Source organism: Eucyclogobius newberryi, unplaced genomic scaffold (assembly GCF_026437365.1).
Source record: "Eucyclogobius newberryi isolate DKJ021-1_F unplaced genomic scaffold, fEucNew1.0.hap1 SCAF_20, whole genome shotgun sequence".
In the NCBI taxonomy this organism is placed as follows: domain Eukaryota; kingdom Metazoa; phylum Chordata; class Actinopteri; order Gobiiformes; family Gobiidae; genus Eucyclogobius; species Eucyclogobius newberryi.
This window is the reverse complement of record NW_027315835.1, coordinates 4,854,577-4,878,361: the sequence shown is the minus strand read 5'-3', so window position 1 is coordinate 4,878,361 and position 23,785 is coordinate 4,854,577. Positions and strand designations below refer to the sequence as shown.

The following is a 23,785-nucleotide window of genomic DNA, read 5'->3' as shown; positions in this document are numbered from 1 at the left end:
GGGTCATCACCTGGAGGAGGGTCACCACCTGGAGGAGGGTCACCACCTGGAGGAGGGTCACCAGCTGGAGGACGGTCATACCTGGAGGAAGGTCATCACCTGGAGGAGGGTCACCACCTGGAGGAGGTTCATACCACCTGGAGGAGGGTCATCACCTGGAGGAGGGTCACCACCTGGAGGAGGGTCACCACCTGGAGGAGGTTCATACCACCTGGAGGAGGTTCATCACCTTGAGGAGGGTCATCACCTGGAGGAGGGTCATACCACCTGGAGGAGGGTCACCACCTGGAGGAGGGTCATCACCTGGAGGAGGGTCATCACCTGGAGGAGGGTCATACCACCTGGAGGAGGGTCATCACCTGGAGGAGGGTCACCAGCTTCTTGTTTCCATGGAAATGTTGTTTCTTGAGCTTTTCATGCTTTTCAGTCACTTGACTTATTTGTTGTCACATGTTGAAGACGTCACGTGCGGTTAGAGAGTCATGAAACTCTGCACTGAACACGCTCTCTGCACAGGACACGCCCTCTGCATCGGACACGCCCTCTGCACCGGACACGCCCTCTGCACCGGACACGCCCTCTGCACCGGACGCGCCCTCTGCACCGGACGCGCCCTCAAAGCTTTGTGTCTGATCCTAAAATATAACACCCGGACAGTTGGAACTGTCTGCGAGTAGGCTAACGTTTATTAGCATAGCCGCGCAATAGCGTGTAAACTAGCATTAGCTGCTAACGATCTGAAACAGCTCAGTCTGGAGTGACCTCTGTAAGTCCCACTGGTCCCTCTTGACCACAATCACACACTTCTGGACACACGGGGTCTTTGGGGGCGTGGCAGAAGAGAAAGAATCCTTTGTTTTGAGACTCTTTGTCGGCAGAGCTTTTCACGTTCGTCTGACGCTGCACGTCTCGGTCGGATTGGGAAAAATGTCGCCTGAATATCGTCGACGGGAAAGTCCCAAAACCTCGGACGATCGATTGGGCGACAAAAAAGGGGATGATGCGTCTCGAACATGCGAAAACAACCATCTGGATAAAGTAAAACTGACTAAATTCGTCTGTAAAATTCCCGTTTTACAAATAAACGCCACACATCCACATTTCTGCTGTAAATCATTTTAATCAAAATAAAATAATAAGGTGAAAAATGCAACTTTTGGTCGACTAAACGCTCGTCCGTTTATCGCGTTAGCGCGTCCGTTTATCGCGTTAGCTTGTCCGTTTATCGCAATCGCTCGTCTGTTTATCGTGTTCACTCGTCTGTTTATCGTTTTAGCTCGTCCATTTATCGTTTGAGCTCGTCCGTTTATCGCGTTAGCTCATCCGTTTATCGCGTTAGCTCATCCGTTTATTGCGTTAGCTCGTCCGTTTATCGCGTTAGCTCATCCGTTTATTGCAATCACTCGTCCGTTTATTGCGTTAGCTCGTCCGTTTCTAGGCGTGCGGTTGTCGTCTGTTTTCACACGTTGGCGTCATTGTTTACGCCGCCTTTCTTGAGCAAACAGCTTTTACACTTTAAACACTTCGATGGAACGTTGGAAGTTTGTTCAGATACATTTTTGGGACCCAGTTCTCTCCCTCTCTCCATATTCCCTCTCTTCTCTCTCTCTCCCCCCTCACTCCCTCCGTCCACCTCTCTCTCTCTCGCTCTCTCTCGCTCTCTCTCGCTCTGCAGTGTGCTCACATCTGGATATGTCCTTACCAGATGTGCTCTCGGCCCCAAACAGGAAGTACTTGTGCTTGTCTGTCTGGTATTTCCTGTCTGCACGTGAGCCACGGGCCAGAACATCTCGGCTCTGGTTCAAAACAAATCATAAACCTGGAGCGGAGCGTCCAGGAGGAGACACCGTCCAGGATGAGACACCGTCCAGGAGGAGGAACCGTCCAGGAGGAGACACCGTCCAGGAGGAGAAACCGTCCAGGAGGAGACACCGTCCAGGAGGAGAAACCGTCCAGGAGGAGACACCGTCCAGGAGGAGAAACCGTCCAGGATGAGACACCGTCCAGGAGGAGGAACCGTCCAGGAGGAGACACCGTCCAGGAGGAGAAACCGTCCAGGAGGAGACACCGTCCAGGAGGAGAAACCGTCCAGGAGGAGACACCGTCCAGGAGGAGAAACCGTCCAGGAGGAGACACCGTCCAGGAGGAGAAACCGTCCAGGAGGAGAAACCGTCCAGGAGGAGACACGGTCCAGGAGGAGGAACCGTCCAGGAGGAGACACCGTCCTGGAGGAGACACCGTCCCGGAGGAGACACGGTCCAGGAGGAGACACCGTCCAGGATGAGAAACCGTCCTGGAGGAGGAACATTTTTAAACAAAGAGCGGTTGAAATATCAGGACTGAAGGATTCTACATACAGAATATTTACCATTTTATTGACAAAAATCTGACTTTTATTATTTTTTGACATTTTGGATTTAATAATGCCCCTGTCTTTGTTATAAAAAGGTGTTTTCGTACGTTTTTTTATTCTGTTTTGTCCATATACTGTATTTTCTGGACTAAAAGTCGCACCTTTTTTCACAGTTTTGGCCGGGGTGCGACTTATACTTATATTTATACTTATATACTTATACTCTGGAGCGACTTATATGTGATATTATTTGTTATTTTCACACTTGCAACCGTATTTCATACTCCAGTGCGACTTATATATGTTTTTTTCATCTCTATTATGCATTTTTTGGCTGGTGCGACTTATACTTCAGTGCGACTTATAGTCCAGAAAATACGGTATAACAATTACGATGATCCAAACACATTTAAGATTATTTTTCATAGTGACTATTTGTTGTTTTATTGGGATTATGAATATTTTTAGCAGAAAGCGAAAGACACAAGATGGAGTTTTTCGAGCGACTTATCCATTTATTCTGATTTATTTTTAATATAAAAGCAGTTTCTTGGTTTTCTGTCACATCGTTGATATTAATACCCATCTTATGACCTTTCAGCTTATGACCTTTATGGGTTTTCAGCTCCAAATCCATATCTGCAGTTCCCAGCGTTATTAATAATGTCGGCCTGAAAACTTCATCCGTAAAAAGGCCAAAGGAGGAAAACAGGAAGTTGAGCTGAATCCCTCTGTGATGTCATCAAAAAAGCGCCACTCCAGCAAAAAGGCCGAGACGTTTAAACAATGATTTAACAAAATAAAGGCGTTGTCAGGTGTAATTATTTGTCAATTCATAAATATTACATGATTTAAATGTACTTTGGCCCTTGTTTACGGTCTGGTTGCTAAGTAACAGTCGTAGAATCACCTCTACGTCATATTTGCTGGCCGTGTCAAACCAGGAAGTGACATGTTAAACGTCACAAAAATGTCCAAATTGGAGAAAAACAGTTCAAATGTTTGGTCAAATCTGAAATATTGTTGTTGTTGTTGTTGTTGTTGTTTTACGGCGGTTGGCATCCAATTGTTGCATTACCGCCAGACTTTATTCCTCAGACTTTTCGCAGTCCTCAGACTCTGTCGTAGTCCGTAAAAGTACTCCTTCCATTGCTTTGGTGTTACAAAGCCCATGAGGTCATGATATGTCTTTGTGACCGGCTTTATTCCAGGGAGACTCTTCTTCATCTTCCTCTCCCTCTTTGACGTTCGGTGCTTTGGAAGTACAAAGCCCATGAGGTCATGGGACGTCTTTGTCGTTTTATCCTTTAGAAGTCCTTCTTCCATCACTTTGGTGTTTCTAGGCCCATGAAGTCAAAGCGCGTTAGAATATCCTCTTGCTCCTCATCCTCGGCTCAGTCTCCAACACCTCCCACCTCTATAAACGTCCTCAGACTCTGTCGTAGTCCGTAAAAGAACTCCTTCCATTGCTTTGGTGTTACAAAGCCCATGAGGTCATGATATGTCTTTGTGACTAGAATAGTTGTTGTTGTTTCAGAGACCAACCAGCTTTATTCCAGGGAGACTCTTCTTCATCTTCCTCTCCTTCTTTGACGTTCGGTGCTTCCACCGTACAGCTTTATTCTTTAGGCTTCATTCTATAGGCTTTAATATTTCCACTGATGTCGCTGCTTGGTAGCCGTGCGTCTACGAGACTGGACGAGGACAGGAGACCACCCCCACCCCCATCTCGTCACTCTGATCACTCTGACTCCCCAAAAGCAGACCCCCATCACTCCGACTCCCATCTAGCGCCTCTAGCCTGTCCTCTATATCTGCCCAACCAAGCTCCTTCGTTCCAAGGAATCTCCCTGCAGCCCTAGCAACGATCCTGATCCTTTCAGTTCTGCTCCGAGCCTGAGCAGCACAGTTCACAACATCCACCACAAAGAGCACAAAATCCTCTCCATCCACAACCAGGGCATTCTCACCAACTCTGGAACCCGCACACCTGGGACCTCCACTCCTGAAACCCTCACACCTCCCGGGAGCCACGCTGGCCCCTCTCATCTCGCCCTGGCTGGGAGCAGCGCCGGCTCCCCTCTCTGTATTCACTCCAAACTCGCCACTCGAAACCTTCTTGACTGCATCTGCACAGGATACACCCCGAGAGACCTTCATTTTCTGCACCTCAGCAGCTCCTCCGCTAAACCCGCATCCCCCACAGGCAGAGCCATGCTCCTCCCCACAGCCACAGCACCTCAGTTTTGCTCCCACGTCACACCTCCCACACTTGTGATCTCCTGCACATCCACCACACCCCTGCTTCCCTCTACAGACCGCTGCAATACGCCCAAAGCGCCGGCACTTAAAGCAACGAAGGGGCGGTGGAACACATGGCCCAACGTCATGGCACATGAACCCAATGAACACCCCACTAGGCAGGCACCTCCCTTCAAGTGCTACCACTACCGACAAGCTGTCACATCTTACCCCAGACCGGGTCACCTTCAAACGCCCAGCGTCCACCACCGCAGCTCCAGCCAAACTCTCCTTAACTTCATCCACAGACGTCGCCGCAGGGACACCTACGATAACTCCTCTGACCGTGTTTCTTTCAGCATCAGACACAAGAATGTCCTTTCCACCCAGACGTCTAGCTCCTATCGCCCTCCGCTGCTGAGCCGCGTCCCTGCACACGACCAGCAGCGAGCCATCTCCAAGGACACCCGCACTCCTGATCACTCCCACAGCCACAGCCAGGCTCTTTGACAACGCCACTGAATTCCACTCCTTAAAGGATGCACCATCCCGTGCAAGCCCCATGATCACCCCACAGTCTCTGCTCTCACTCCGGACATCAATCGCTTCAGCCCCATCCTGCTGCTCATTCCCAGAACCCTCGGACGAGCCAAGCGACTTTTAAGTTTCCGGGCACGTGCAGCCAGAAAAGGCTGCTCCTCCACGCCGTCCAGAACGTCTTCGACCACCGATCCACTCTCCTCCGCCATCTCCCGTAAGACACGTTGTTGTTGTTGTTGTTGTTGTTGTTTTATGGCGGTTGGCATCCAATTGTTGCAGTACCGCCAGACTTTATTCCTCAGACTCTGTCGTAGTCCGTAAAAGTACTCCTTCCATTCTGCGGGTGGTATGTTGTTGTTGTTGTTGTTTTATGGCGGTTGGCATCCGAGTGTTGCATTACCGCCAGACTTTAATCCTCAGACGTTTCGTAGTCCTCAGACTCTGTCGTAGTCCGTAAAAGTACTCCTCCCATTGCTTTGGCGTACAAAGCCCATGAGGTCATGATGTGTTTTTGTGACTAGAATAGTTGTTGTGTCAGAGACCAACCGGCTTTATTCCAGGGAGACTCTTCTTCACCTTCCTCGCCCTCTTTGACGTTCGGTTAGAAGTCCTTCTTCCATCACTTTGGCGTTTCTAGGCCCACGAAGTCCAAGCGCGTTAGAACATCCTCTTGCTCCTCATCCTCGGCTCAGTCTCCAACACCCCCCACCTCTATAAACGTTTACCCAGCCCTGTGCTACATAAGTAAGCAACCACAGCCTGACACAAACCCTGTGACTGGATCGCCAGAACGTTCCGCAGATTGAACTCCCGCCCATTATTCCGAAACCACAAGGCCAACCCGGCCCTTTCCCTATCATAAGCCTCACAGCAAATCAGCACATGCTCGACAGTCTCTGGCACCCGACAGTGACCACACAGACCGGTCCGATGTTTGCCTATCCTACTCAGTGACCAATTGAGTCCAGTATGGCCAATCCTCATGCGGGCGAAGGCCCTTTCCTCCCACGCGTTCCTGCCCATAGACCCGCAAGGACCCACACTACCCTGTATGTGATAGAGATGCCGTCCAGTAACACAGTGGCTCCAAAATTCCTGCCAAAGGCCGACCACATGACTCTTGATAACGGGCTTGATTTCAGACTTGCCCAACTCAACCGCTACATCAATTGATGGCCGCCGAAGGGAACGTTTAGCCAGTGCATCAGCCATTTCGTTACCATCCACCCCCACATGCGCAGGGACCCAAATGAAGGAAACCCTCACATCCTTCCTGGACAGGGAGAGCATCAGACAGAAGATGCCATTCAACACATCCTGTCTGCAATCCGATTTCCCAGATTTAATGCTTTGCAATGCAGAAAGGCTGTCAGAGGCCACCACAATGCCGCAACACTGCAAAGCAGATTCCGCCCATTCCAACGCCAACCGTATCGCTATAAGTTCCGACGTGAAAACAGAAAGGCGATCTGTCAACCTCTTCTTGACCGCTAGCCCCAGGTCAGGCACAAAATAAGCGGCGCCAGTACGCCCACTCTCAGGATCCCTAGACCCGTCGGTATAAATAAACACATCACCTGAGTGCTTATCGATGATCGCTTGAACGGCAAACTGCGGTGCCCTCCCAGCGACTCCTCTAAGCTTGCCATGCAAGCTAACATCAACAGGAGCCGGGACAAACTTCCACGGAGCTATAGCAGACAAAGCCACCGACGGGCTCACACGCAGATCACCAACCCCCGCAAGCCGCGCCTTCGCATTTCCTACCTGGCTGAAAACCATACCGCCAGCCTCACTCTGCCCCCCATCAACCCTGAGAAAGTCCCTCACCGGGTGAGAGCTCGTATGACCTTGCACATTCACCCAGTAAGCTAACAGAAGTTCTAGCCTCCGGAGCCGTAACGGCAATTCCCCCAACTCAACCTGCAGCGCCGAGACAGGGGAGGTCCTAAAAGCCCTACAGCAGATGCGCAAGGCCTGGGCTTGCTCCACATCAAGCTTCTTTAAGTTAGTCTCAGCCGCAGACATGTAGGCTATACAGCCATAATCAATAGCCGCCCTCATGACGGCCCGATAAATACCCAGGAGCGACCTTCTGCTGGCCCCCCAGTCCTGGCCGGATAGACAACGAAGCAAGTTATTCACCCTTTTGCATTTACCACTGACCTCATCAATGTGCTGACGCCAACTAAGCCTCTCGTCAAAGGTGACCCCCAAGAACCTCACCTCCCTGACCTGTTCAAGCACCTGCCCATGCAGTCGAAGGGAGACGTCCCTGTGCCCATTGAAGAAACAGATCACTTGAGACTTCCGTACGGACAGTTTAAACCCCCACTTCAGGGTCCACTGCTCCACCTGCTGTATTGCCCTTTGCAGTTTCGCCTCGTAAAACCGGAGATTCCTCCCTCTCACCCATAGAGCACCATCATCAGCATAAAGGCTCCTCCCAACAGACCCATCCACGTCGTCAAAGATGTCCTTAATCATGACATTGAACAAGATAGGGCTACACACACTCCCCTGCGGGATCCCATTCTCTACCTCATAGACCCCAGAGTAAGCAGCGCCCACTCTGGTTTGGATACGCCGGCCAGACAGAAAGCTCCGGACCCAGTTAAACAGTTTACCCTTCACACCACACTTCCGCAGCTTAATGAGGAGCCCATCCTTCCAAACCATATCGTACGCCTTCTCCACATCAAAGAGCACCGCAATAACCTTTTCTTTCTGAGCCCTGGCCAGCTGGATATCAGATTCCAAACACAACACGGAATCCATGGTGTTCCTGCCCCTACGGAAACCACTCTGGTGCGCAGGAAGCAAACCCCGACTCTCCAAGAAGTAATCCAACCGCTCGGTAACCATGCGCTCCATCGTTTTCCCGAGCTGCGACGTCAAGGCAATCGGCCTATAACTTGAAGGGTCAGACGCTGGCCTACCCGGCTTCAGAACCGGCACCACCGTAGACTGTTTCCACGCAGATGGAACACAACCTGAATCCCAAACACGGTTGAAAAGACCCAGGACTAGCCCAAGCGTGTCATCAGTCAAATGAGAGAGCATGTCATAGCACACCTCATCTCTACCCGGGGCTGTCTGTTTCGCCTTAGAAAGTGCTCTCCTTAGCTCAAACAAACTAAACGGAAGGTCAAGGTCATCTTGAGTCGAAGGCTGGTGCCCAATCAGCTCAGAATTCTGGGCCAAAGTACTCTCCCTGTAGTGCCTTTCCGCAGGTGAGAGATTGTCAGAGCTGTGCACCGACACAAAGGTGCTGGCCAACAGTTCAGCTTTGTCAACGTCGCTGACTGCTTCAACACCATTCAGTATTAGGACCGGGGTCCCATGACGGCGCTCAACCCCATGCATCCGCTTAATCATCCCCCAAACATCCCCGAGACGCGTTTCTCTCCCAATTTTGGAACAATACCGCCTCCAATAGGCACTCTTGGCCGTTCTCACAGTTTTCCGCACAACAGCGCGGGCCCTCTTGTAGTCAATGAGGGCACCCTCAGTGTGGGCAACCCTTAGCCGGCGAAACGCCGCATTTCTCGCCCTAACAGCATGACCACATGCTTCAGTCCACTACGGCACCCGCTTCCTATGTCCACTACCACCACTCTTAGGAATCGTGCCTACCGCTGACTGCGTGATGAGCGAGACAATTGCACTATTGAGATCATCCACCTGAGTCAATCCTCCTTCCTGCAGAACCCTAGAACCATCATCAGCTTTCCTCAGGAAAGCCCCCCAGTTCGCCCTTGCCAACTGCCACCTCTGGATCCTCGTCCCCCTGACCACACAGCTCCCAAAGCCAATCACGGTGCGGACTAGATAGTGATCGCTACCAAAAGAAAGATTACCAAGAACCTCCCAACTACAAACACCAGCTAACTCCTTGGACACAAGTGTAAGATCTATTGCACTTTCCGCACCGGTCCCCATATCATAGCGGGTCCCACCCCCATCATTCAGACAAACCAACTCCCTTTGATTGATAAAACCCTCTACCACCTGCCCATACCTATCGGTACCACTACCGCCCCACAAAGCGCTATGCGCATTAAAATCCCCACACCACACGGCCTTTCCCCGAACATCCTTACCGATACTATGCAAGGACTCTAACGTTAACTCACCACACGGATTATAAAGGTTAACCACAGTAACAGCTTCACCACCCAGCCAGACCCTCACCGCCAGGGCCTCCGGCGCTTTACTCACACTGACAACAACGTAATTTAGGTCATCTCGGACAAACACAGCCACACCTCCGCCTCTACCCTGCTCCCTATCATTCCTAACACACACATACCCTTGTATCCCAAAACCCCACCTAGGTCGTAACCAAGTCTCCTGCACGCACATAACGTGAGGCTTGTTCAACAAGGTAGAGACAAAATGCTTAAATTCCTGGCCATTAGCACGAAGACTACGCGCATTCCATTGCAAGACAACCACCGCCATTATGAGCCCCCGGAACCTGACGGCGCATCGGGAGCCCCCCCACTCCCACTGCCAGAATGGGGCAGGGCGCCCTCCCGCAGCGCATCCTCTATCTCCGTCCACTCGGGGCCCCCAGCTCCAAAGTACTTCCCTGCAGCCTTAGCGATGATCTTAGTCTTTTCGGATCTCTTCTTGGTTTGCCCAGTACAGTTAATCACTTCCACTATAAAGAGGAAGAAATCTTTCCTCTTCACAACCAGTACATCCTCCGCACCCACAGGGCCTCTGCCCGTGGAAGCCACACTCACAGGCATCCCAGTGGGGACCTCCCCCTGGCCGCGGGCAACGCTGCCCCCTCCCCTGTCGCCTAGGACACCAGCAGCACTGGCAGCCCCCACTGCATCCACCGTCACCTGACTACCAGACACCTTCTTGACCGCATCCGCATAGGATATGCCTTGAGAGGCCCTAACTTTTTGCACCTCAGCAGCCCTCTTGCTGAACACGCATCCCCCGTAGGCAGAGCTATGCTCTCCCCCACAGTTACAGCACTTGAGTTTTGCTCCGTCGTCACACTTCCCATACTCGTGGTCTCCTGCACATTTACCACACTTCTGCTTCCCTCTACAGACCGCTGCAATATGCCCAAAGCGCTGGCACTTGAAGCAACGCAGGGGCGGCAGAACATATGGGCGTACGCCATAGCGCATGTACCCAACGCACACCACACGAGGCAGGATCCCACCTTCAAATCTAATCATTATCGACAGGCTGTCACACCTTACCCCATCCCGGGTCATCTTCAACCGCCTAGCATCCACCACCTTAGCTCCAGTCAAATTCTCCTTTATGTCATCCACAGATGTCGTCGTAGGGACGCCTACTATAACTCCCCTAACCGTGCCTCTTACAGCATCAGACACAAGAATGTCCTTCCCCCCCAGACACTTAGCTTCAATCGCCTTCCTTTGCTGAGCCACGTCCTTGCACACGACCAGCAGCGAGCCATCCCTAAGGACACTTGCATGCTTGACCACTCCCACAGCTACAGTCAAGCTCCTTGTCAACGCCATCGGATCCCACCCCTTAAAGGACGCATTATCCTGCGCAAGCTTTATGAACACCTTACACTCTGAACTCACATCCCCGACATCTGCAACCCCCCCGCCCTGCTCCTCACTGAGAGAGCCCTCCATAGACGAGCAAGAAGACGCCCTACGCTGCACAGGATCAGTGGCTCCAGGGGGGTCCTCCCCGCTGTTCATATCGTCACCGACCAGGTCACGCTTCCTCTTCTTCTTCCCCGTCATACGGACCGAGGCGTTCCTCTATGTTGCCGTAATATCCAAACTGTTGTCGTTGTTGTTTTTTATGGCAGTTGGCATCCAAGTGCACGACACGTTCTTTGTGTTTTATTGAGTCGTGTGATCTAACGTGTCACATGGACTTTAAAGTTTGAGAGTTCATTACGCTCTCTTTAAGTCGATGAGAAGTCCTTTAGTCAAGCAAGAACACCTCTCCACAGATCTGACCCGGCTCACAGTGGAACATAAAGCACTTTATAGAGGGTTGAACGTGCAGGATATAATCACCTCCGTCTGTGGAGCTTCGTGTGAACGACACTTCTGAGGCTTCACACTCAAAGGCCATGATTCACCCGACAACGCCGCCGGAGACAAGGACAGCGAGGTTAAGTGGAGCCAGCGCGTCAGAGGAAGTGTTTCTCACATACACTTTTATTTATAGTCTTATTCTTACGTGCTTTTTTTTCTTTGATTGATACGTTTATTTAAACCTTATTTTCACATTTATTTATACGTTTACTTTAATTTGACTTTTGTTCACGCTTTTATTTTTAATTTAATTTTCACTTTTATTTTTACTTATAGTCCGAAAAATACGGTATATACAATAGATGGATTTAATTGCTTTTTTGTCATCTTTTTTTGGCTTTTTTCTGTTCATTTCTACTGATATTATCAATACAAATACTGTCTGGTTTGTATCAAGGAAATACCGTATTTTCTGGACTATAAGTCGCACTTTTTTCATAGTTTATACTTATGTACTTATACTCCGGAGCGACTTATATGTGATATTATTTGTTATTTTCACACTTGCAACTGCATTTCATACTCCAGTGCGACTTATATGTTTTTTTTCTTTTCTATAATGCATTTTTTGGCTGGTGCGACTTATACTCCAGTGCGACTTATATACGGTATATTTTAAAAATGTAAAATACGTACTATACTAGCAATATTTGAGCTGAAATACCACCAGTGACGTGTCCAAAAGTTGAATAAACCAAAAGATCAACGGGTCTGAAGCGCTGCTCGGGCCCCGCACCGCACGTTGGAACCCACCCTCCTGCGCAATGACGCGGGAGAACTTTTGTAACTCAAACCCCGCAGCCCGCCGCACTCTGGCCCGCGCTCGACTCATTAAAACGGTTTACACAGCGCGACTTCATTTCAGGAGACGATCGCTTTCCCCTCAAAACCATCCAAACACGCTCGGGCCGCCCCCGTCGTCCCCGTCGCCCCTGCCGCCCCCCGTGTTTTCCTTCCAGAGGTCTCAGCTCCGAATCTACGTCAGACCTCTGCGTTTACGTCACGGCCGCGTGGCTCGAATTCCTCCGCCATCCTGTAGCAATTAGCGCTCCCCGTGTGGCCGCTAAAGCCGAGCGCTTCCTGGTTTCCCCCCGTGCAGCGTGAAACTGGCCCCGACGCTCCATAAATCTTCAGAGTTCCGAGCCCCAAATTGCTCGACCTCAAGGAGTGCCTGGGTTAGCAACGGGCGCTAACTCCTCTGTATGTATATATGTAATTAAATATCAAAATAACTCTAAATTAACAGCGCTAACAGTGTGAGAATGACTTTGGATTTTCTGTTCTTTGCACATAATCAAGTTTTTTTCAGCTTTTCGTCGTCCTCTTCGTCAAAAAACAGGCTCAGAGTCGTGTTTAGCTTCGTCCGCGCTCGTTTCGTCGATCCCGTTTCCGAGGTCCTCTTGCTCACAAATGGCTCTGTTTCAAGTTTCCCCGTTGAGGTACGAATGCGGACTTCCAACGTTTTTAAGACTCTGTAATTAAACACGTTTTTCTAATCGTCCATGATCAGCTCGGGTCTTTTCAATCGAGAGGTTCGCCGCTAAAGCCGAGCGGAGTGTTATTATATGTAATCAAATATCAAAAGAACGCTAACAGTGCTAACAGTGTGAGAATGACTTTGGATTTACACGTCATCGACTTTTTTGCACTTTTCATCGTCCTCTTCATCAAAAAACAGGCTCGGAGTCGTGATTAGCTTCGTCCGCGCACGTTTCGTTGATCCCGTTTGCGAGGTCCTCTTGCTCACAAATCACTCCGTTTCAAGTTTCCCCGTTGCGGTACGAACACTGACTTTTAACCTTTTTTAAGACTTTAAGACTTCGCCGCTAAAGCCGCGCGGAGTGTTTCCTGGTTTTCCCCGTTTAGCGTGAAACTGGCCTCGACGCTCCATAAATCTTCCGAGTTCCGAGCCCCAAATTGCTCGGGCCGTTACTCGACCTCAAGTCAAGGGCCGTGAGAAAAGCATGGGTTTGAAACGGGCGCTAACTCCTCTGGCGTTTGCAGATGTAATTAAATATCAAAATAAGGCTAAATTAACAGCGCTAACAGTGTGAGAATGACTTTGGATTTACACGTCATCAACTTTTTTTGCACTTTTCGTCGTCCTCTTCATCAAAAAACAGGCTCAGAGTCGTGTTTAGCTTCGTCCGCGCTCGTTTCGTCGATCCCGTTTGCGAGGTCCTCCTACTCACAAATCACTCCGTTTCAAGTTTCCCGGTTGCGGTACGAATTCGGACTTCCAACGTTTTTAAGACTCTGTAATTAAACACGTTTTTCTAATCGTCCATGATCAGCTCGGGTCTTTTTGAATTGAGAGGTTCGCCGCTAAACGCACGAGGTTTTGGAGTTGAGTCAAAGAAATGTGACTATTTTTCCTGTGTTAAATGGCAACGATCTAAGGTCCGTCTTGTTCACGTTGAGGAAATGAACATTGAAAGCCATTTTTATTTGATTTTATTGAGAGAAAATAAAAAAATAGATGGAAATCGTTCAATATGAGGGACAAAAACAATACATCGCTTTTTTGTCTGTACAAACAAAGCATCATCCGTCAAAACTTATTGATCGCAGAACTTCTCAGAACAACAAACGCTCGGCTCTATTGTACTTCTTCCATTAGAACTTACTTAGCTCGACTCGGCTCTGCACTTGTCGCCCCCGGTTACAGTCAATAAAGCAGCAGAGCGTGAGAAGCAGGTGTAATTACGGACTCGGGGGAAGGATTTACGGTCAAGGAGGAACGTGACAACTACAGCGATCTCATCCGCGTCTTTATTGACGGCGTTCTGTCTCTTGAGTCGTCTCCAATCGGCGTTGGGCGGTGCGTTGGCGTCACGTTCAGTCCCCGCTCGGCTCAACTCCGCCCAACAGGGAAGAGGGACCTAAAACGTACCTGGTCTGAGGAGGAAGCACCTAAAGCGGGGCAGAGCCGAGCCAAGGACCGATGGGAAAAGGGGTGTTAGCGAAGCGTCATGGCGCCATTTATCTATTTTCTCATCGTTCAACACCTGCGAGTACAAACCTCATTGGAGACGGAGGTGTAGTTTGTAGAAAATGTGAAGCAAAGCGTGAGTAAAAGCCGATAAAAGCCAAAAGAGCGCAGACTATGTCCACTTTTAGAAACGCACGACGTGATGGCGAGGGTCCGCAACGCATTCGTCTCCGTGGAGATGCTAGCAGATTGTTAGCATCTCCACTCGCGTTTATAAGATAAGATAAGATAAGATAATCCTTTATTGTCCACACATGGGGAAATTCCATTGTTGTAATGCCACACTGTGTGTGACGGAGACCACAAGATGGTAGGCACTAGCGCATGACAAAGTGTTGAATCATCATCGTTATGACTATATTATTACTATAAATGCTATGTTCATTGTGCTTCTGGATCGATGGTTGTTCTTCCTGGTTGTGTTAAGTCACTTTTATTTTATTTACGTCGGTTTTTCCTCTTTTGGTCCAGTTTTAACGGTCTCCTCGTTGGCTCCCGTGTGTCTTTCGCAGGCCGGTCTGATCCGCACGGACAGCGGAGAGTTCTTCATCGAGCCGCTGGAGAAGGGGCAGCAGGGCGTGGAGGAGGCGGGCCGGGTGCACGTGGTCTACAGGAGGTCCGCCCTCAAGAGGGAGGGGCCAGAGCGCGGCGAGGAGACGCACAACGAGGGTGAGATGTCTAATCACGCGCCGGCCGCTCCACGTGTGTGAAGTAGTCTTAAGATGCTCCGGCAGCTCGGAACTTCCTTCGAGCGGAACTGAGATTACAGGTTTTCTGAGCGATTTAGAAATAAATAAGAAACATAAAAAACCCTATAAAAAAATTATGCGCTTTTAAATGTAAACTTTTAATTTGTTCTGTTAATTGTGTCAATATTTTTGTGATTTAAAAAAATAAAATAAATGTTTGCCCCAGGTCACAATTGAAAAAGAGGTTCCGATGGTTAAATAAAGGTCAATAAATAAATAAATAAGTAAATGAATACATTTAAAACAACAACAATAATAATAATAAACAAATGACCACATAGATAAATAAACAAGATACATTTAAAATAGTGATAAATAAATAACTACATACATAAATAATTCAATAAATAAATACATTTAAAATGTCAATAATAATAAAAAAATAGCCACATAAATAAATAAACAAGAGACATTTAAAAATAATAATAAATAAATAGCTACATAAAATAAGAATTAAATTACCACATTTTCTGGAGTATAAGTCGCACCTGCCAAAAAATGCATAATAGAGAAGAAAAAAACAAATATAAGTCGCACTGGAGTATGAGTATATAAGTATAAATATAAGTATAAGTCACACCCGGCCAAAACTATGAAAAATTGTGTGACTTATAGTCCGGAAAAATACGGTAATTCATTCATAAATTACAATGATAAATAAATGCATAGTTTACTAAGGAACATCATTTTAAAGCTGTACCAAATTTTCAAGCTAAATTATCTTATCTTATATTATCGCATTTAGCTGATCGCACTCACATAAACCATTACGGTCGAGTCATACCGCGTGTGTACTGCGTGTACCGCGCGTGTACTGCGTGTACCGCGCGTGTACTGCGTGTACCGCGCGTGTACTGCGTGTACCGCGCGTGTACTGCGTGTACCGCGCGTGTACTGCGTGTACTGCGTGTACCGCGCGTGTACTGCGTGTACTGCGTGTACCGCGCGTGTACCGCGCGTGTACTGCGTGTACCGCACGTGTACTGCGTGTATCGCGCGTGTACCGCGTGTACTGCGCGTGTACTGCGCGTGTACTGCGCGTGTACTGCGCGTGTACTGCGTGTACTGCGTGTACTGCGTGTACCGCGCGTGTACTGCGTGTACCGCGCGTGTACCGCGCGTGTACTACGTGTAATACTTCTCAGTAGTTTCCCCACATACTTTTTACTCTCACTCGACCCGTTTCTTCAACCACAACTTCTACTCGAGTCATATTATTTTGAAACGTCTTGAATAACGTTTTTGGCGACTCTTCGTACATCTGCGGGTTTATGGTTCTAACTATATTACCCTCCTTCTGTCCTCTCGCACTCCAGAACAAAATATGCAGCAAAGTATTTCCAACACCGTAATAACCCAAAGAACATATTTTACGGGCGCAAATAAAACCCGCACTTGGACAAACTCGGCGCGCGACGGCGAAGCCTTTTTCCACCCCGTAATCCTCCGACCGCATCGTGTTTTTACGGTCGGTCACGGGAGCAGATGCTCGATATCCCGGGAATGCGCCTTAGCCCCGCCTCCTTCATCCAACCTACGCAAAATCTTAAATCTGACGTCAAATCCTCCGGAATCACCCGCGCGTCTGGCAGAGCGCAGGATTCAGAGCTCCCGCGTTACGCTTAAAGAACTTTTTGGGGGTTTCGTAGGGTTAGGGGTTAAATTTAGGGATTAGGGATTAGGGATTAGGGATTAGGGGTTAGGGGATAGGGGTTTAGGGTTAGGGGTTAGGGGTTAGGGGTTAGGGATCAGGGATTAGGGGTTAGGGGATAGGGGTTAGGGGTTTGGGGTTAGGGTTAAGGGTTAGGGTTAGTGGTTAAGGTTAGTGGTTAGGGGTTAGGGTTAGTGGTTAGGGGTTAGTGGTTAGTGGTTAGGGGTTAGGGTTAGGGGTTAGGGTTAGTGGTTAGGGGTTAGTGGTTAGGGGTTAGGGTTAGTGGTTAGGGGTTAGGGTTAGTGGTTAGGGGTTAGGGGTTAGGGTTAGTGGTTAGGGGTTAGGGTTAGTGGTTAGGGGTTAGGGGTAAAGGTTAGGATTAGTGGTCAGGGGTTAGGGGTTAGTGGTTAGGGGTTAGGGTTAAGGTTAGTGGTTAGGGGTTAGGGTTAGGGTTAGGGTTAGTGGTCAGGGGTTAGTGGTTAGGGGTTAGGGTTAGTGGTTAGGGTTAGTGGTTAGGGGTTAGGGTTAGTGGTCAGGGGTTAGGGTTAGTGGTTAAGGGTTAGTGGTTAGGGGTTAGGGTTAGGGTTAGTGGTTAGTGGTAAGTGGTAAGTGGTTAGGGTTAGTGGTTAGGGGTTAGGGTTAGTGGTTAGTGGTTAGTGGTAAGTGGTTAGGGTTAGTGGTTAGGGGTTAGGGTTAGTGGTTAGGGTTAGTGGTTAGGGTTAGGGTTAGTGGTTAGGGGTTAGGGGTTAGGGTTAGTGGTTAGGGTTAGTGGTTAGGGGTTAGGGTTAGGGTTAGTGGTCAGGGGTTAGGGTTAGTGGTTAGGGGTTAGTGGTTAGGGGTTAGGGTTAGTGGTTAGTGGTTAGTGGTAAGTGGTTAGGGTTAGTGGTTAGGGGTTAGGGTTAGTGGTTAGGGTTAGTGGTTAGGGTTAGTGGTTAGGGTTAGGGGTTAGGGTTAGTGGTTAGGGTTAGTGGTTAGTGGTTAGGGTTAGTGGTTAGGGTTAGTGGTTAGTGGTTAGGGTTAGTGGTTAGTGGTTAGGGTTAGGGGTTAGGGTTAGTGGTTAGGGGTTAGGGTTAGTGGTTAGGGGTTAGGGTTAGTGGTTAGGGGTTAGGGGTTAGGGTTAGTGGTTAGGGGTTAGGGTTAGTGGTTAGTGGTTAGGGGTTAGGGTTAGGGTTAGTGGTTAGTGGTTAGGGTTAGGGGTTAGGGTTAGTGGTTAGGGGTTAGGGTTAGTGGTTAGGGGTTAGGGTTAGTGGTTAGGGGTTAGGGTTAGTGGTTAGGGGTTAGGCTAAAATGGAAAAGAAAAAAAAACATAACATATGTTTTTTTTCTTTTTTTCTTTTCTTTCACACTTGCAACCACATTTCAGGTTGCAAGTGTGAAAATAACAAATAATATCACATATAAGTCGCTCCAGTAAGTATATAAGTATAAATATAAGTAAAAGTCGCATCCCGGCAAAACTATGAAAAAGGTGCGACTTATAGTCCAGAAAATACGTTATTTCATCTCTAAAAACAAACAACAGGCAAAAAGACTGTAAAAGTGTCAAAATGTGCACATATTACATGTTTCTGCTGGCACATTTCGACTTCCACGGCGTTGTACGTTCTAATTCCCGTTGCCTCCGCCCTCTAGTGGCCGATTTTGGCATCGCCAACCTGCCGCGGGCGCTGGACGTGGTCGAGCACAAGCTGTCGGAGTCGGAGAGGAAGAGGAGACACGCCAAGAAGGAAGACTATAACATCGAGGTGCTGCTGGCGGTGGACGACTCGGTCGTGCGGTTCCACGGGAAAGAACACGTGCAGAACTACGTGCTCACGCTCATGAATATCGTAAGTGCGCTTTTGACTTCACTTGGGGCCTTGATGTTTCTCTTTTATATTTGATGTATTTGAGGAGAACGAACTGGAACATGCCCCGCCCACTTCAATCGTCTAAATATTGCGCAAATTCAAGCTGTAATTTTGTATTTAAGTCTTGAAAGGACTTAATGACTTAGAGCATAAGACTTGCCTTGGATTTGTGGGCCACAGACTTGGGACTTGACTTGGTCTTGTGGGCCACAGACTTGGGGCTTGACTTGTGGGCCACAGACTTGGGGCTTGACTTGGACTTGTGGGCCACAGACTTGGGGCTTGACTTGGACTTGTGGGCCACAGACTTGGGACTTGGACTTGTGGGCCACAGACTTGGGGCTTGACTTGGACTTGTGGGGCTCAGACTTGCGACTTGACTTGGACTTGTGGGCCACAGACTTGAGACTTGACTTGTGGGCCACAGACTTGGGGCTTGACTTGGACTTGTGGGGCTCAGACTTGCGACTTGACTTGGACTTGTGGGCCACAGACTTGGACTTGTGGGCCATAGACTTGGGACTTGACTTGGACTTGTGGGCCACAGACTTGGGACTTGACTTGGACTTGTGGGCCACAGACTTGGGGCTTGACTTGGACTTGTGGGCCACAGACTTGGGACTTGGACTTGTGGGCCACAGACTTGGGGCTTGACTTGGACTTGTGGGCCACAGACTTGGGACTTGGATTTGTGGGCCACAGACTTGGGGCTTGACTTGGACTTGTGGGCCACAGACTTGGGACTTGGAATTGTGGGCCACAGACTTGGGGCTTGACTTGGACTTGTGGGCCACAGACTTGGGGCTTGATTTGGACTTGTGGGCCACAGACTTGCGACTTGACTTGGACTTGTGGGCCACAGACTTAGGACTTGACTTGTGGGCCACAGACTTGGGACTTGACTTGGACTTGTGGGCCACAGACTTGGACTTGTGGGCCATAGACTTGGAACTTGACTTGGACTTGTGGGCCACAGACTTGGGACTTGACTTGGACTTGTGGGCCACAGACTTGGACTTGTGGGCCACAGACTTGGACTTATGGGCCACAGGCTTGGGTCTTGACTTGGACTTGTGGGCCACAGACTTGGGACTTGACTTGGACTTGTGGGCCACAGACTTGGACTTGTGGGCCACAGACTTGGACTTGTGGGCCACAGACTTGGGACTTGACTTGGACTTGAGGGCCACAGACTTGGGTCTTGACTTGGACTTGTGGGCCACAGACTTGGACTTGTGGGCCACAGACTTGGACTTGTGGGCCACAGACTTGGACTAATGGGCCACAGACTTGGGACTTGACTTGGACTTGTGGGCCACAGACTTGGACTTGTGGGCCACAGGCTTGGACTTGTGGGCCACAGGCTTGGGACTTGACTTGGACTTGTGGGCCACAGACTTGGACTTGTGGGCCATAGGCTTGGACTTGTGGGCCACAGGCTTGGGTCTTGACTTGGACTTGTGGGCCACAGACGTAAAACAGCACAAAGGACTATTTTAATCAGTTGCACGTCTTGGTATATTTCTGGTTGTATTCCCGTGGTAACTTGCTTTAGCGATGTGGAGTAACATGATGCGTGTGATGATGTCAGGGAGAGAGAGTGCATTTATTTGAATGGCTGCAGAGGTGAGGGACATCTTTGTTTCTTTTTGGCAGACGACTGCGTTTAATTAGGTGTAATTAACTTGAGGTGTTTTGACGTCTTCAGAAACATGTCCAGGTCAAACACAACGATGTCTGACTCAAACCAAGAGTAAACTATTGTAATTAGAGACTTAATGAAAGTTAAGATCATTAATGCAGAGGTGATTAATAAAGAGACAGATGCTTATTAGCAGATCACAACAGGACAAGTGCTGAAAACACATGTATTATATTATACATCAGGCTAATGATCACATGTGGAAGCTAATGAGGCTTAGAATAAATAAAATGGATAAAATAAATAAAATAAATAAAATAAATAAAATAAATAAAATAAATAAAATAAATAAAATAAATAAAATAAATAAAATAAATAAAATAAATAAAATAAATAAAATAAATAAATAAGATAGAATTGGATGTAAAATTAACAAAGCCTATACCCAATGCAGATTTGTTTTGGTCCCGTTTGGTTCTCGGGTTTGTCCCAGTTTAGTCCCAACTTTGCACCCCTAAAAGAAATTGATGGCAGTAATAATTTCAAATTGCTAAATCTTTTTAGTCAAGCTTAATAACCTTAATAACCAAATCATGAATAAACACTTAATTAATGACGAACAAACAATCAATTAAAAATGATTCAGGCTTAGTGACAACTTCATTAAGTGGAGTTATGATTCTCAGCCTGAATCATTATCAAATGTGTAGTTATTATAAACATTATATAGTTAGTATTAGTTATTATAAAGAACCACAAAATGTTGCCATCATGTCAAATAACACAATAAAAAACACACACACAAAAATCAGTGTAAATGTTTTTGAATTTATCATATTTTTTCCCAAATTAAAAATGAATTATTTACAACATCATCATTTTAAAGACACATGTCCTCTGCCTCGACCCCACAGCTCATTGTGTCCACAGCTCCATGACATGGCCACATTCCCAGGCCTGGTCTTTCACACCGTCTCTGGATTACACACAAAATCGTAGAAAGAAAGAAAGAAAGAAAAAACCCTTCTCTTTGAGCTGGTGCGGCTCCTTCCACCATAATCCGCTTGTCCAAATCCCCCGAGTCAGATTCTGCTCAGCGCCGGCTTGAGCTGCGGCAGTCACCGATTGGACCAGGCCAATTAGAAAAGACTGTGGGGTCTGAACGGGGCTGTCATAGCAACGCGCAGTACCACAAGTCGCCCAGGCACCCTCCCCATCCCCCACAACGCCGAGAAAAACAAGCAATTACTCAACGAAACATAAAACTGAAGGGTAATTTTAAAGACAATGATGGTTTAATGACAGAAAATGACAGAAAAGGTAGTTAATTGAAGATGTTGGAGGGGGTGCTAATGGTTACAAATGGGATGTTGGTATAAGGTGGTGTCAATAGGAATTTGGACAGGAAATGAGCCACAAAATACGGTACAAACCAGCTAAGTAGTAAATGGACAGAACAACGGACTGAACTAGCGCTAAATCAGAACGAAAGCTGGATTTAACCAAGACTAACCGAGCGCAACTCAAACGGGAACCGGAAATCTGATTGACGTGATCTGATCTGACGTTGACGGACGAGCGACAGGAGGGCGGGACGAGCGGGTCGCATTTCGGACAAAAAAAAAAACGCTGACCTTCTCTTTCCCAAATCCCACCGAATCCCGCCGAGTTGACGGTACCGCCCGGAGTAAGCTGTCCGTGCTAGGCGGCTAATGCGAACCCCGCTAACCCCGCGCGCCTCTCACAATGGGCTGCGTTGTTCGGGTCGGGGGCACGTTTTTCACAGCAGGCTAAGGCTAAGCTAACGCCTCTGCTCCACATCTGCACTTCTCGTTCACTAAAGCCAAAGCGGGTCCGGCCCCTCGGCCCCTCGGCCCCTCGGCCCCTCGGCTCCTGGATTTGTCATTAGCCGTCGTGGAATGTAACTAGATAGACTCAGGCGGGCGTTTGCGTAACTTTACTGGAAGTCGTTTTGGAGTCAGTAATTAGTTATAGCCTAATTATTGTCAGAAGTGGCTGTTTTATTAGTGTTGAAGGAATAAATGTAACTTATGTAATTATTGTAAAAAGGGATAAGAAATTATAGTAAAGTAATGAAGAGTAATAAATGCAGCAACCAGAGCACTTAGTAGAAGTATTCACTGTATTTACTGTATTTACTGCTGTTACTGTTGTTATTGTAGTTGTATTTACTGTAGTAGTAATTATTGTATTTACTGTTCTTACTGCTGCTACTGTAGTCGTAGTTACTGTAGTAGTAATTATTAGGCCCGAGCACCACAAGCTGGCGAGAGGCCTATTAATCTCGTAAGGCCGTGCGAAGCACGGCTGCGAAAGTGCGCACGTAGTGCGCACAAAATCGAGCGCGAAGCGCTCGCCCACTTCCAAACACTCACTAACGCACTCCTTCACTCACGCACGCCCCGTGCATACTAATTAATAGTAGGAAAATGGAACATTACCGTTGTAAACGGGCGAAGCCCGTGCAAAAGTGCGCACTAAACGAGCACTTTACATTGGGACGACGACCGCGAAGCGGTCGTCATCCCCATATAAAGCACTCATTTGCCCTAAGTAGCTCACGAATACGTTCCCCATCTCTTGCATGTTCTGTGCATATAAGCATGTAATGCAAAAATTGAACATTATTACTGTATAGAGGGCCAAAAACACAAAGTGGGCGGAGCCCACTCAAAATTAACGAAAGTACCCGTCAGTGACCAGGGACCCACACCATGAGGTAGGAAAGCGCGAGCGCTTTCCGAAAATGTATAGTTTATGATATTTGAAAAATGGGAAACATTGTTTTCGCATCGGATTATTCTTCTTCTTCTTCTTCTTCTTCTCGGGACCAACCCCCCTATTTTTCACCCAGTGAACATTGACGAAAAGTCACAAAAATTTGCACACCTCTAAAAATCGTGCCTCTCTACATTCTGGCTATTTCCCTTTTCTAAAATAAAAAAAATTGGCGCGTCAGCGCCCCCAAATGTACCAAAAATGCATTGAGAGATGGGAAATGACCCAAAAAAAATCTGGCGCAGAGGTAGATGGTGACAAGAGAAGTAAAAAATATTATTACGGCAACGCCGTCCGCCCAACCAAATGTCGGCCATATTGCTTCAAAAATGGCTAAACATGATTTTGGAGTTTTTCCAAACGTCGTACTTTTACGAACTCCTCCCAGGGCGTTGGCCCTAAAAAGCTGAAATTTGGTGAAAATGCTACTGAGGAGTGGGACATCAAAAGTTATCCAAATTACATTGATACCTCTCACGGTCTCTGTGCGGCGAAGCCGCAAACTGTAGCTAGAATTTCAGAAATCTCCCATATTTAAAATTTCTGCCGTTTGCGCAGATAAAGTCCGAATTGCGTCAAATTAGAATCAGTTGTTAAACTCTTTGCCCTAAACCCACTTGAAGTGAAATAAATTCATTTGGCGCCACAGCGCCCCCTACAGATTTTATATGGAGGTTAAATGTTTAGTTTTGCGAAATTATATGAAATTTGACACACAACTCAATTTTAGCATCCCCATCAAAAAAGTCAATGAGAGCCATGTCATAATTGTTATGGCGTTGCCGTAACGATGACCGAAACCTTCCATGTTATTCCAATGGGGAAATCGCCAGAACATGTTTACACTTTAGACTTTCACAAACTCCTCTTAGGGCGTCAGCCCTATTAACCTGAAATTTGGTGAGACTCATC

General features: G+C 47.9%; 1 protein-coding gene across 1 annotated transcript in view; it reads left to right on the top strand.

Annotated features, from left to right (window-relative positions):
• The window catches only part of adamts14 (ADAM metallopeptidase with thrombospondin type 1 motif, 14), a 208,427-nt gene that overhangs the window by 123,730 nt on the left and 60,912 nt on the right, over nt 1-23,785 (top strand). The window contains exons 2-3 of the mRNA XM_072456808.1: nt 14,695-14,851; nt 18,215-18,411. Of these exons, the coding sequence (XP_072312909.1) occupies nt 14,695-14,851; nt 18,215-18,411 (354 nt within the window). The remainder of the gene's footprint in view (nt 1-14,694; nt 14,852-18,214; nt 18,412-23,785) is intronic.